The sequence below is a fragment of the Ochotona curzoniae genome, unplaced genomic scaffold (assembly GCF_017591425.1).
Source record: "Ochotona curzoniae isolate NIBS_2020 unplaced genomic scaffold, NIBS_Ocur_1.0 scaffold_2476, whole genome shotgun sequence".
NCBI lineage: Eukaryota > Metazoa > Chordata > Mammalia > Lagomorpha > Ochotonidae > Ochotona > Ochotona curzoniae.
This window is the reverse complement of record NW_024467095.1, coordinates 16,508,003-16,522,983: the sequence shown is the minus strand read 5'-3', so window position 1 is coordinate 16,522,983 and position 14,981 is coordinate 16,508,003. Positions and strand designations below refer to the sequence as shown.

At 38.7% G+C, this 14,981-nt stretch overlaps 1 protein-coding gene across 9 annotated transcripts in view; it reads left to right on the top strand.

Annotated features, from left to right (window-relative positions):
- Positions 1–9,869, top strand: part of UBN2 (ubinuclein 2) — a 70,529-nt gene extending 60,660 nt beyond the window's left edge. For all 9 annotated transcript variants that reach the window (XM_041002500.1, XM_041002501.1, XM_041002502.1 and 6 more), the window contains one exon: positions 2,646–9,869. In XM_041002500.1, the coding sequence (XP_040858434.1) occupies positions 2,646–2,695 (50 nt within the window). In that variant the 3' untranslated portion in view covers positions 2,696–9,869. The remainder of the gene's footprint in view (positions 1–2,645) is intronic.
- The last annotated feature ends 5,112 nt before the right edge of the window (positions 9,870–14,981 follow it).

The window sequence follows — 14,981 nt, the reverse complement described above, 5'->3', positions numbered from 1 at the left end:
TTTGAAGCTTTTTGAAAGCTTACTAAATGCCAGATAGTCTTGTGGTAGCTTACATGGATGAGCTGATTTGATCTTGGAACAAGCCTGTGAATTAGCAAACTTAATCAGAAAAGTACGCGCTTGCCTGAGATGATTTGATCTGAGCTACAGCCCCAGCCATTCTGATCTACAGTCTTTCTTGCTAACCATTAAACTTTCCCAAGGCTTCACAGTGATTAGATTGACATGGCCCAGGCTGGCTGGACCATGTAGCTTAGCTTGTAGCTTAGCTGAGTCACTCTGCATTCTAACCTGGGATCATGGCTGCTACACCTAACACACTGACCCCTGATTGATGCACATGCTACCTTTGTAGATTGCTGATACGAAGTCGCAGGCCATTGTCAGAACCTTTTGAGAAGTAGCTGCTTGACTCCCTTCTAAACTTGGGAGTTGTTTGGGCTTCTCCATTCTTTTTGGTCATTGCACTAACAATTACCTTTAAATCAGCTTACCGTTGAATGTGGTACAAAGTTGTGTAGCTGTCTTGAGGCAAGAGGTAGTCTTTAAAACATAAGTGCTAAACTGCCCCTGACTCACCCTTGAAAGAATGAGCATAAAACCATAATTGTACAAATTAAGTAACAGGGTAAATACAAATGTGAGCCATCCTGATCTTGCAGAAGTCAATTAGGTTTACATGATAAGGGGCAGTTAGCTTGTAACTGCACAGTTCCTCCCTAGAGCTGCTCGGAATGTTGAATCTAGCTGAGGAATATCCGCTCAAGCAGGCAGGTTGGCATGAGTGTGATCATGTGTGAGAAATTACATAGGATTCTTCTGGCTCCAGAAGGATGAGGAAGCCTTGTATGAAGTATCTTGCCATCTAAGCAGAACTATTGTTCAGAGCAGGCAAGAAAATACATCATTTTTTTCCCAAATAACTAAAGTTAACAAGTTTAAAATTTCTCATCTAACTGGAGAAACTTGAGTTTTGGGCTCAGAATTTTAGATTCTGAAATTATTCATTTGAGCTAGTTTCTTAGCTTGTTTGATCAACATGTCTCTTGTAGGCTGTGAGCACAGTATTTTTACTGGACTTCTTATTAGCATTTAAATGACAGTAACTGATGTAAAGCTTCTATCATTATGCCCAGTTTAAACTAAGCCCAATTTTTGTTAATTCTTTTATTTTTAAATTAAGTAAAAAATTAATATCAGTAAAATTCTTTAATGTCCAAAGAGTAGATATTTTAGGTTCTGTAGGAATTATTCAACTCTGTCATTGTAATACAAAAACAACTGTAGATAGTATGTAGAAATGAACATGGCTGTGTCTCAATAAAACTTTATTTACAAAAACATGTGTAAGCAAGATTTGGCTCTTGGCTCAGGTTTGCCAAACCCTCATGTAAACAATCTCACTCTCCAGTTAATATGAGTATTTTATTTTGCTAGTTAACTAAATCTGCTTTGGGCAAACTTCTGTTTAGAAAGTATCTTAGAGGGGATATCCTTGAGGTTATGAAACTGCAAAAAAAAAAAAGTTAAAAAACCTTGCCTTTTTGTCAATTTCATTATTTGCCTCCGACCAAGTATTGCTATTTACAGATGTTGGTGATTGCCTTCCTTTAACCAAAAAAGCCAAAGTTGTCACCAAAATTAATTTAATACTCTCCTTTGTATATAACTTTAGAAGATCATCTTGTTTCACTGATATTTATTTAGTAAAAGCAGGGATTTTGTTTTGTTTTTTAAATGTTTCCAAAGTGATTTAGAGCTCACACCCGGACCAAGCAGTGTGACCTATATGGTATAGTAATTTGTTCCTGTTTCCCTGCGAATTTCTGCCATTTGTGCTGCTTTCCGTAAAATCAAGGTCTCTCTCTCTGGTCTGTTTCTCTCAAGCCTGGGTTGTCTTTGGGGCTTCATTTTCCTTCTAAGCAGATTTTCTCCCTTTTCCATTGGCTCTCCAGCTCATTGAGTCCTACACTTGCCTGGGTATCACCCTTTTCTTTGCTCTTCTGGTTTGTCATTCAGCTGAAGTTTATGTGGAGTAATCCACATTTTCCTGGCAGACAGTTAAGGAACAGTATGTAAAAATAGAAACCATTGTCCTCAGTACCAGACTTTTCCTATTGCTGACAGCTAAGTTAGGCCTGGAATAAAGGTTCAGATTCTTTTCACTACCATTGTGCTATATTCATTTACATAAATCATTGAGGGTTAATTATTGAATGTAGTATGATGGCAAGCCATTTAATTCCATTTACAAGAAAATGAAATTGACCTTGTATTCTAAAGGGTTTGAAAAATGTGATTGGTCCCTTGAAAGCAGTTCTTTTATAGTCCTCCCAGAATTTGACATCCTGGCTATGAGGTAAATGTTAAGCATTTGTTAAAAAATAATCTTACAGGATACAAAAAAAGCAACTGGACCACAGTTATTTGAGTTAAAAGGATCAGTGATGTTGACTTAAAAAAATTCTCCTTTATGTTTAATCAACCCCTATAATGCTTTATAGCCTATGAGGCATTAAAGGTTGTCTTTTTAGAGATGTCATCCACATAAAAGTTTAAAGTTAATTGTTCTTTTTGCTTTATTTGTTTTTATCTATTTTTTATAACATGCCTATCCATACCGATTTAACATCTCTTTTTCTCAGATGGAGGCCAAAGTAAAGGGGACACTAAATTACCACGGAAATCTCAGTGACTTCCCAGCAAGCCAAGGAGACGAAACATTTAGTTGGCTGATGGAATCTACCTGATGGGAAAGTACTTTTGTGGTCATAGGGCTGCTGTTTCTGTCGATGTTTACATTCTCTCGTCCCAAGCACTGTGGTGAGGAGGAAAAAGAAAACATTACTTGAGCAAAGCCAGGTGCAGGAGGAAGAAATGCTTTTGTGCAAAGCTAGTGACCTTCGGTCTCTTCTTAAAGACAAAGTTACCATATTAGCTGACTTGAACGTGACTCAGTTGTCAAACCCACAGAAATACATATTTGATTTTTCCCGGGGGATGATGAAGGGTGTTGAGAGGATTTGGGTAAACTCCATCCATCTTGGGGGTTGGCTCTGAATACTTGTAGACATAATTGCATAAAGGCAATATATCTAGAATTGGGTCACTCTATCAGGAGTAATGACCATGTCTGTTTAAGTGGACTATGTAGCAGATTTGCCACAAAAACACTGAATGACCCTATGTTTTATACAGACAGTAGATGAAGAAATAGTGTACCCTCAAAAATCCTGAGCAAACTTGAATCTTCTCCAATGTGTAGCAACGCCCCGTGTAAGTCTGTGTACTAAAGATACTTCAGGAATGTGATTTTAGCACAGTGGTATATATTATTAAATCATCTAGATTTTTTTTTTCTTAAGTCAGGAAATTGAGCCTGTCGCTCTTAATAGAAGAAACCTAGATGTTCCCTTTTTGTAAAAGGGTCAATTTCATCTTCCATTTAGAAGCAGGTACTTAATTCTTCTCTTTGCGTGATTGACTTGTTCTCATTTCTATTTTGGATGCTCTTGAAAAATGGAGATTTTTGATAGGGTTACTGCTTTTGTGCTTATAGCCCTTGCAAGTTACTGACATGAACTGTAAATTTCCCCCAAATTCACCTCACTCCACTTGTTTTTTTTTTTTAAGTTAGTGGTACTTCAGGTGGTTATTAGCTATTGATATAAACAGGTAGAAGAATGTACTGAATACTTTTATGCTTCTTCATTGATCATTCAAATGGTGTGTGTAGTTTTTTTTTTAACTTTTAAGATGATGTTTAAAGGGAGAAATTGCATTAGTATCATTGTGTATACAAGGGATTATATTTTATAACAACCATAATGTATTTTTACTCCCTATATCCATTGTAGTGGAATTGTTGGGAGTATTTGGGATCTTAAAGCTTTATTAGTATTTATTCAGAACATTAATACAAGCAATCCTGCAGATGAGACACTTTAGTTATTATAGCCTCCTTATGCAAAACGTCACAGATGACGAAGGATGCTAAGGGAAAAACTCAGAGTTCTCTTTAGATGTATTTTATGGATTTTCCCTCATCATTCTAGTGTCTCTTCTTCCAGTTGATCAATATTTTCTAACTATACCCAAGAATAGTGTAAGCTCCAAAGTGGTGTAAGGTTGGTCCATTTTTGATGAGAGACTAACTCAAAAACAGCATTAGACTGGCAATGCCAAGATTTCTATCATGAGTTTTCATTGCACGTTGCCCTACACCAGTGGTGGGGAACCCTTCATCTGCCAACAGCCACTTGGATATTTCTAACATCATTCGCAGGTCATAAAAAAATCATCACCTAACAATCAGCCTGCTCTGGAGTTACTGAATTTTGAGTTCCACCTATAGCTGCCTCGACAGGGCCAAACCAAATGCTGTTGCAAGCCTTATATATGGCCCACAGTGTGAACGTTCTCCACCCTACCCTACGCTGCTGATGTTTATTCAAATAGTATTAATTAGACGCGTTTCCCCTTTGGCAAATGAAGCTCTCAGCCTACAGGACTGTGAATAGATACTGCAAATCTTGGCTTCTAAGTCACATTGGCTTGCTTCATAGCAAATAGTAATACTAAGAAATGACTGAAATCTTTAGTTCTAAGAACTTGTTACAGTAAGAAAAAGGATTATTTCAGATTGATAACTTTTATTAACTAAGAATTTAGTCTCCCAGTAAAACTGATTTAGATGTTGTGCAAGCCCCAGTAAAAATTACAGAACAGTACTGGGGTATATTGAGGTTTGACTTGAATTCAGTGTTTTTTTATTAGGTTTTTTAATTAAGGAAACTTGCTCCGTTCTTGATTTATTGCAGTGTAGTGAACTTCTTGCTTTTCTCTTTGCAAATGCCGCCTGGTTTAAGTAGTAGATGTTTTCTTTTAGAAAAGCAGGCTTTGATTTACTTCTTCCTGCTAACTGTACATGTGTTCCTCTGTGTGTGTACTTGTGGATGTCTATACACACATAGTTGTATAAATTCAACACTAGTGTTAAGGTAGAAGAATAATCATTTATTTTCTTATATCCAGCAATCATGAACCTGAATCATGTCATAAGATTCCTGATGACTTTGTCTTCACTGGAAAATAGAATTATCATGTCGGCCCCCCTCCCCTGTCCATAATGTTATACTAACCAATGCAAATATCAGAAGGCCCTTGAGTCTGAGAATATAATATGGAGATTATATTTCATTTCCTCAGTCTTGATTCCTTGAGGACTATTGTGAGATTTCCACTTCAGCAACCTTCCCCCATGTTTTTACTGCCCAAATATATTCATTTCAGTCAGGACAACCCTTTATGTTGCGTAAATGAATTATACCTTCTTGTCTTTCTTCATAGATAGAATATGATCAGAGAGTTTCTACATGTAAATACAAGTCTATTTCTTTTCTAGATCATAACACTGAAAATGGTGCCCATTCTTTATGGTCACTTAATCTTACGGTTTTTATTACTAGAAGACATAAATTGATTATTTTTTAGCACAGAGACTTGTGACTCATACTGTATTTTTGCACTTAAAATCAAATTATGTTATTTTTTAAAATGGTGAGTAATTGGAAAGGATATCTATAGATCCATGTGTATTTCTATAGAGCATGAGCAACATCGAAATGCAAAAACTGATCAGCACACTTAGTTACCTCCCACTCAGCGGGATTCTTAATTCAGGAAGATTAAGCTATTTATTTCTGCCTGTCTTATATTTTCAGTTGCCTTCACTGATATATAAGCTGTTACTGTACATACAAGTTAATCCTCAGTATTCACAAGCAATAATGGTCAGCAGTGTTGTCCTCAGAGAGAGCCGTGCTGAGCCTTGGTTGGAGACTGGGAGCAAAGTGTCAAGCTCATTCAGAGCCTCCTGGATAAATGCAAGCAATAATTGCCATGATAAGTCAATTATGATTCTTTTTTATGTGCTTCTGAGATCAGAGGGTAAAAGAAATCGTGATTTTTAAGATAGCCTGAAGGAAAAGGTTCAGGAAAAGAATTAAGATTAATCTGTAATCACCAAATCTTGATTATGTTGAGGAAATTGGAGAATTGTGTTAGTACATACTTTCATGCCCACCACCCCTTTGATGGATGATGTTAGCCCAAATTAGGCTTTTTTAAAATATCAACATTGAATAGAGTGTGTTGAATCACCAAGGTAAGAGGAAGAACCGGGCACATTCATGAGTACTGTGGGTTTGACATCTGTTTGAAAACAACTTATTGGAACTGATTTTTAACCCAGGATATTTTTTTTTCCCAAAGCAGATCTAAATTGTTTACTACCCAGGGATGGAAAGGGCAGGCACCTTTAGTTTTCTCTTCTGGCTGCCTTGTCCCACAGCCCTTTCCACCTCTGCTTGGGTCAAGACATTTTCTGAAATGAAATTGTTATTCAAACTGCCAATCATGATGAGAACACTGTCCTTTGGGATCATCTCTAGAGCTCCAGTTATCTATCGTATTTGCTGCTACATTTGTAAAATGAACTTTGCCTATATTGGTTGATGTTAATTTACAGCTGTTAATTTCTAGGAGACTCTCATATCATTTGACCCGTGTATAGGTTAGGATGTTTATTTTAGGAGTATACCATAGAAGCACACTGGTTCCTGTGTTGTTTTTATCATTTAAGTTTTGAATTTATGTTTGCTTATTTTGTTTGGTTTGGTTTTTTAAAGTTGGGAATAGAAGAATGAGAGTCAGTAATTAGGCCAAACTTGAGAATTTTCCTTGTGTTTCAGCACTATAATTTCTGCTGACTTTATATTCTCAGAAGGGGCACTTTTACTTTTTATTGTGCATATATGATTGTTTTTTTTGTTTGTTTTTGCTGGGGGGCTTTGATTTTTTTTTTTTAAATAATGCAGGAGAAAAGTACAGTAGTAGGTAAATGGCTGATCACAAACATGTTATGCAATTTTATTTTATAGAATTTTAAGGGGGAAGTTTAACTCTGTAAATTGTTTTAAGCTCTGGTAAATGCATATATTGCTCCTCTCAAATATGCTCAATTCAGGCCTTTGTCTTTGTTAAGTGCCTTTTTTTCTTTTTTCCCCTCTTGAAGAGCTATTCTCTGATGTCCTACAGTACAGGCTAATTAGGGGGTTCAGGAAGAAGAATCTCAAACTTGCCAACTGTCCCATCATGCTGTGGTATTTTCCTTTTCTTAATATGTACATAGATATGTGTGTAAGATACATATAAAACTAGCAGCTGCTGTACCATTGTATCCTTTCCAAGCACTCCCCTTTCAATGTTTGCAAAACGTCAGCCTTGTTTATTCCATTGCTTTTAGTTGATGAAAATATGTGGATTGGGGAATTTTCTTTTCATGAGATGCTGTCTTCCCCCTTTGAATATCTATTTGTAGCAGTTAACAAATATCTATGTGTATGTATATATATACATACATATATATACATGTCAGATATTACAGGTGTAATAAATTTAGTGGACACGTTAACTATATTTGGATATAACCCACGGTTCTGTGCCCTTTCAGCTTGGCATGAGTAATGTAGGAGAAAGCACTGGAATAACAAGAGTGTCTTGCGGGTCACATTGCTAAGGTGTGTTGTGGCAAGGGAGACTTAATGATATATGAGAAGGCTAAACTTAGAGCCACACTATCTAAGTTTTGAAGGAAGTTAGCAACTTTGTCAACATCAAAAATGTATTTTCTTTTAGGTAATAAGTTTTTGAAGAAGTCCTGCAACTGCGTATATGTTAAGGTGTTAATAAATTTAGAAGTGATTTCAGATACTGAGGAAAATGCATAATCTAGAGCAGTCTTGAAAGAGCTTCTGTTTTTGTTTGATTTGCCAGATAAGAACATTTGACTTACCCTGATTTTACAATTTGTATTTCCCCCCATGGCTTGAGCAAAGTAACAAGTCAATCTTAGATCCTGAAAGTTACTATTGATTTGTTTCTTACTAAAAATATGTAGATGTGATATGTTGAAATCCCAGAAGTAAAATGCAAGTGCATGTCCCCTTTTAAATAAATGTTGTAATTGGGAAGAGGAGACTGATAGCCGAAAACCAGTAAGCAGAGGCTTCTGGTAGCAAACCTATTGCCAAGTGGCTGGAATTCAGTCGCCAGTGTTAACTCCTGAATCACCATATCTACGGGGAATATTGTTTAACCTTGGTGCCTCAGATTACCCATTAGACGTTTGGGTAGAATAATATTCACCTACCTCCCAGGGATATCAGAGACTTTACTATTTCAAAAATATTTTGAGTTTTTCTAAAATGTCCTATATAATTAAAAATATTATCTTCCTGCAGAGGCTGAAAAGTGATTTCCTTATAATGAACTTAGAAAGCACCCTACGATTTTTAAGTTAAAATCACTGGAATTCTAACTTAGATACATGTTTGTTATTTAAACATATTATATTTGTGGTGGGAGAAAATGGTTAGTTCCAGTTTAATAAAGGAGAGAAATGACACTAAGTTTCTTCATTATAAATAGGTTCTTTCTTTTTTTTTTCTTTTTTTTTTTTTTTGTCTTTGATGGTGTCATTACTTGTGATATTTGATAAAGTTGTGGAGCTCAAGTTAGATAAAATATGGCTGATTGGTTTTTGGAGCTGATAAACGATTCTGAAGGTTTTATCTGCCTCACTTTGCCATGTTCTCCATCTCATTTCCTCATATAAGTTCTTCAGTGATGGATAACTAAACTTTTAACTTCCTAAGAATGAATGGGGTTCTTGGTCATTAGACAGTAAATCAGAGATTGTACTCTCTGGTAGCTGTGGGGCTGCCCCACTGTGCGCTGAGTAAGCAAACCCCTCACACAACCGGCTGGGAACACACCTAGGCATCTACCTTGGGAACTCATGCTTTTCAGCTGGTGAAAGAGGTAGAGCCATCGGCTACTCATGTTTTAGGGAACTGGGAGAGGGAAGGAGGATCTAATTCCTAGCCTGGGTGATGAGGTCATGGATGGACCATACTGAGGCATTGTTTTTCAACTCCCCGGAGGAAATGAAAGTAGTGTTATTTCACTGTTCATTCTAGCTGGGAATAAGAAAGAACGAATGGTACATTTTTAGGTAGGGCTAAGTGCTGAGCAGGAATTGTTGGAGAGAGAGAGGAAAAAAAAACCTGTGTGTGTGTGTGTGTGTGTAGCTTTAAATGGTAGTAGCACCTATTCAGGATGAGGAAACAGAATGTGGGGGGATTGGAAGAAGTGAGTTAGCAGAATGCCCCAGGCCCGAGCAGACACAATGTCTGGGGTCTAGTTCCGAGGATTAGTTAATGCCCAGTTTATCTCTAGTGATACGGTTTGGTTTTGTTTGAACCATTTTGGGCTTTTCTTTTTTTCAGCTAAGACCTTATTCAGAAGCTCCTAAATCTCTATTATGCAAATATACTCATTGCCCTTTTTTACATTCTTCAGATAACAAATTTTTAGACTTCTACCCAAAGAAACAAGGATTCTGATAAATGTATTTTCCCTGGGGAAAATTAATGGAAGCATAAATAGAGATATTTTTGTTCATCTGTTCTAAACTGTCCCCTTTTATTAAAAAGAGAAAAAACTATGAATCTCAGTGCTTAAGAACTGTGGTTAGTGTCATGAGATGCCTGAGTTGATAGGATACAATCAATCTGATGATCATTCTGAAAACGTTGCTTCAAACAGTGGTCAGGTTAAGGAGTGAGCAAGTGGTCAGATGTACCAGTTGCATCCTCAGTGGTGTCATCTGCATTCTTTAGTGTGAGTGTAAGTAGTTCATTAGCCCGTTGGTGTGCAAGAACCCAAGTTCTGTGTTGTCAGGAGTCTAGAAGGCGCTGTCTCCTCCTTGCTGCGCCCCTATTGAATTGCCTGCAGTAGGAGACGGGAACTGCCGAGCAGAGAAAGTAGACAGAGACTGTTAGGATGTTTAATCAGACTGCCGTGGGGTGACTTGGTATGAAGTTACATTTTTCTTACATACTCTGGAAGTTTTATTATTTGCTTGAAAACACTGATGGATTACTCTTTTACTTTTTTTTTTTTTGACCTTTCTCATATCGTGATATTTCCACTTCTCAATCTTCGTCTCTCCACTTCAGATTCTTTCTCACATGGTTAGCTAGGCAGATCAAGAGTGTGTTTTGAAATCTCAGTAGTGTAAGTAAGAGCCTAGACGTGCAGGGCATGGACTCATCAGCAGGCATCCCTGGACTCATCAGCAGGCATCCCTGGACTCACCAGTTGGCATCCCTGGAGTAAGACTTCTGTATAATGTGGCAGTAGCTGCATTTCATGTCTTCCTCTTGATGCAATTCGAGGTTTTTCAGAAGGGATGCAGACCTTCCTTGGGAGCTCTTATTTCTCATAAGCGTCTGCCATGCTTGGTTCCATACTTTCTTGTGATCTTATGTCGTGAAGGTCTGAGTCAAGTCAGTGCTAATTTTGTGTCCCTCAAAAAACTTTAAACTATTTGCTCTCATTTTGCTAAAGTAATTCTATTTTATCTTAAGTTTGGTTTTAAATACCTTATAATGAAGTACTAGTAGAAACCTAGTTGAAATCCAAATAAGATGCCTGTTAACTCTAGATAATGGATGTACTTCAGAGCTCCATCTGTCGTGGAAATGCATTTGGGAGTGCGCATGACCGCATCCAGCCAGCTGACTGTTCTGTATGTGACAAACTGCACTTCAGTTATCTTGGTTATCTTTGACTTCCTATCTATAAACTTTCTGTTTTTGCTTCTCTCTCTCTTTCTCTGTCTCTCTCTTTCTCCTCTTTTTCTTTTTTGTTTTTTTTAAGGGGTGATATGCCCTGTGTCAGATAGCTGGGTTTTCCTTCTCATACCTATAAAACTACCAAGAAATGCCCCCAATTTTGGCTAGAGGCATTGAAAGGAGGTTATTCTCAGTTGATAGGTATTGCTGTTACAGTAGGAATTTGGAAAGATGACCAACTTTGGTCAATTTCATTTAAAAAAAAAAAAAGTCTTGGCTGTCATTAATAATGACATACAAATGTCTGAGACATTTTGATAAAAATGGGGCCCTTCCATCAGCAGACAGAGGTTCTCGGCCTACGGGTGATTTCCTCTAATAAATGGCCAACCTCGAGAGAAGGTTCAAGTGTCATATTGTCTGTCCTTTTGTTGGTTTTCATTAAAACTTTGTTTTATTTTAGTAAGTAGCATAAAATTAAATTATTCTTTAACAAGAAGAGCATACAAATCAAGGGTTTGTACTTGGTGGTGTTCATAAAATATTTGTACTTGGTGGTGTTCATAAAAGAAGGGGAAAGGAATCTCTGGTTGGTGAACACTCGGTGCCCTGAACTTGCTATCAAAGTCAGTCAACTAAGGTAACCAAGAGATGGGTGTTTCTGTCTTTGATTATAAGCAAGGACGTATTTGCAGTTACAAAAATGATCATGAAGCTGCAGATTGATTTGCTGTAACTGATGGGAATGATAATTCTGAATTTTATTTTATAATATGGGCTAGCACACATTTCCAACCCTTTATAATATGAATTTCGATAAGCAGAAGACTTTTGTTAGGCAGCAGAAGGAAAAACACGACTTATCCATACCGTGAATACTCACTTGGCTGAGGAGCCTCCCCCAGATAACACATCTTCCTCTTTCTTTAGCCACATCCATACTTTACAAATGTCAACAAGTTTTCAAAACCAATCTTGAAGGAAGGAGCCTAAAGAGTTGATATTCCTGTAGTTGACAGGCACAAAATACTGTATTGCGTTTGCGTATAGGATGGTGCGTTTTCATAAACTTGAAGGGATATGCTGTATTTCAAATAGTGTGTGACTTAATATTTTGGGATTTTATTTTTCCTCCTTTAAAAACTGGACCTGAACACAAGCTTTGAGTTGATATTTGTAATAATCTCAGGACCTGAAAGATTGTAGCATTTAGTGTGTCTTAAAAAATTATGTACTGTACCAGCCATGGATTTTTGTAAATATGCCTGTCTCCCTTTTTTGTATTATTTTAGTAAAAAGATAATAAATTTCAATAAGAGGGGTTGGTGATGACATGTGAGTGGGTGTGGGTACGTGTGTGTGTGTGTATGTGCGTGTGTGTGTGTGTGTGTGTGTTTGCATAAGGCTCTTTGGAGACAAATTGGTGCTTGTTAAGTTTCCGGCTGAAATGGGAGCAGGAATATGGACAAACTGCTGCTACCGAGCCCTGCGCTGAGCCTCCATATTCCCAGTTCGATGTTCCCAGTGGCTGATGAAATGCTGGTTCCCGGGGCGTAACTTGGGGGGGGGTAACATTCTTCCCGCTGCCATCTTGCCTTGGTATTTTCAGTTCTGAAGGTCCCTTAAACTTGAATGGCTTAAAGTGCTCCCAACTTCGCTGTCCTCTAGTTTTTGGAAAATTCTTTTTCATTCTCTCCTAAGAAAAAAGGAAGAGCAGATGATTTTTTTTTAAACCAGAAAGCTGTGTTTGATTAAAAACAGCAACAATGAGATGTATTTTGGATGTGTGAGAGGGCACCAACATTCCTAAGTATGGATCTGTAAATCTAGCAGATTAGCCCCCTGGATAGCCTCCCTTCAGTGCAGGGCCTTTTGTCTCTTTTTAAATTGTTTTGCAACAGCCTTGCTCATATTCCAGGTGTCGCTGGCAAACCCCTGTTTTGAAGCAAGAGCCTTATTTGATTCGGTGTAGATGTTTCCTGTCTATCCTTTGTGACAGGGCTTTTTACATGAGTATTTTTTTCTTTTTGTATGTGTCACGTGTTTGTTGTATTAAATAAAGAGGAATGTACATATTATTCTTGTGTCTGTTGTGTTCTTGGGTTATTCACCTGGGTTTTCGTGGCACAATCCTTGAGTGGCTCTTGAGTATCTGTTGGCTGGACTGCACTGTGCTAGGCGCTTTGGGATGGAGAATGGGAGGACGCAGTCCTCAGCCACAGTGTCTGCACAGTTTTCAGTCACACGCAACCATTAAACATGTTGCAAACATCTGATCCATTGCTGCTTGACATTGGGATTCAGAGCTGGGAGGAGTGGCGCTGGTGCAGTCTTGGCTTAGTGATTGACGATGCTCGAGGTGGGACTGCAAGGATGGGGGCGGTTTGGCCGTTGGGAGTCTGCTGGGAGGTGTATATTTGGATTGGTAGAGAAAGACAGCTGCTAGTAGTCCTTAAATGCAGGCTCCCCACATCGTTCCTTTGGGTGCTAGGATGAGTGTGTATTGGGTGATGCTTCCAGGGTCAGGGCTTAAAGTGTAGGCATGGGAAGTCTCTACAAGTCATCATCTTGCTTGTGAAAGACTTTCCTGTAAGAGACTTGTAGGAAAAGAATAGAGACAAGAAAAGGAATGCAGCCTTAGAGAGACTGAGCAGTTTGTAAGTTCGTAAATATATTTAAATATATTTTCACCATATTATGAAGATGAAAAAAAGAAACTATTTTCAAAAAGCCATGGGTTTGTGCAGAAGTGGAAGAAGGTGGCTACGAGTTCCTGTGTTAACAAGATTGCAGGACAGTCCTGCAAAAGTGTGTTTGTGGGAGTAGTTGCCATTCAAGGAGTTTTTGCTTTTCTTTTTAGTTATTTAGATGAGAGAAAAAGTAGGTAGAGAGCTTCCATCTGGCATTGTAGGCCCTGCCTTCCTGCGGCACCATGGCTGGGCCGTGCTGAAGCCGCGCTCAACAGAGACCTCCCACGTGGATGGTAACAATGGGCTTCTTTGAGATATCATCATTGATTCCCATCTGCAATAGGAAGAAACTGGAACCAGGATTTAAACCTGAGTGTCAAATCCAGATGCTGTAGTGTGGGAAAGAGTTAACCTATATCTTAATCATTAAGTTAAATGCCTGTCCCTAAGGGTGCTTTTTTTAATGCATGTGAAGCCCTTAGTGAACGCCTCACACATAGTGAGCTTGTATAAATAACATTTTAAAAAAGGGCTTATTTCTTCACATGAAAGAATGACACAAGGAGATCCTCCATGCACTGGTTCACTCCCCAGATGGCAACCACAGCCAGGAATGGGTTAGACTGAGGCCGAGTCCATTCTGTCTCCCACATGGTGGCTGGAGCACAAGTGTTTGGGCCATCTTCTACTGTTTTCCACTCATGTGTCAGCGGGAAGCTGGATTGAAACATAGCAATGCAGGCCTCAATCCAGCACTCCGGAATGAGATGCCAGTGTCACAGGCTGCAGCTTAACCAGCTGTGCCCAAGGTATTAGCTCTACTACCATACTAGTTTTGTTTCTTAACTCTTGAGTGTAAAGCAGACTAGGGAAAGCTTTTTAAAAACATAATCCAAAAATATGTTTAACAAAGAATCGGGAAGTTAGCAAATAGAAAAAAAAAAAGTCCTTGGGGGGTGGAGCTGATTGAAGGCCAGGTGTACATATTGTTCAAGGGAGCATAGGAGAATATGTAAATGGGAAACACACTTTACACTTGGTTTTTGTTGGAAAGTCAGATGTACAGAGGAAGAGAGACAGTGAGAAAGATCCTCCATCTGATGGTTCACTCCCCAAGTGAGCCGCAATGGCCAGTGCTGTGCCAATCCGAAGCCAGGATCCAGGAACTTCTTCCGGGTCTCCCACGCAGGTGCAGAGTCCCAAGGACTTGGGCTGTCCTCGACTGCTTTCCCAGGCCACAAGCAGAGAGCTGGATGGGAAATAGAGCTGCCAGGATTAGAACCGGAGCCCATATGGGATCCCAGCGCGTTCAAGGCGAGGACTTTAGCTGCTAGGCCACGCCGCCAGGCCCTACACTTGTGCACAGAGGCAAGAGGCACCAGGGCTGGTTCAGAAAAAGGTGCATGGACCAGCAACCAGAGGTGAAGTTTGAAACCAAATTCCACAAATCAGTGACGGAGCTATTTTGCTTTTACAAATATCTTCTGAGGAAAAATAGATCTGTGCTAAGGTTTGTGTCCAAGGCTGTTCATCACACTGTCGATACTAGTAAAATCTGGAAACAATGGCAAGAGGAGACTGGTTAAAAAGA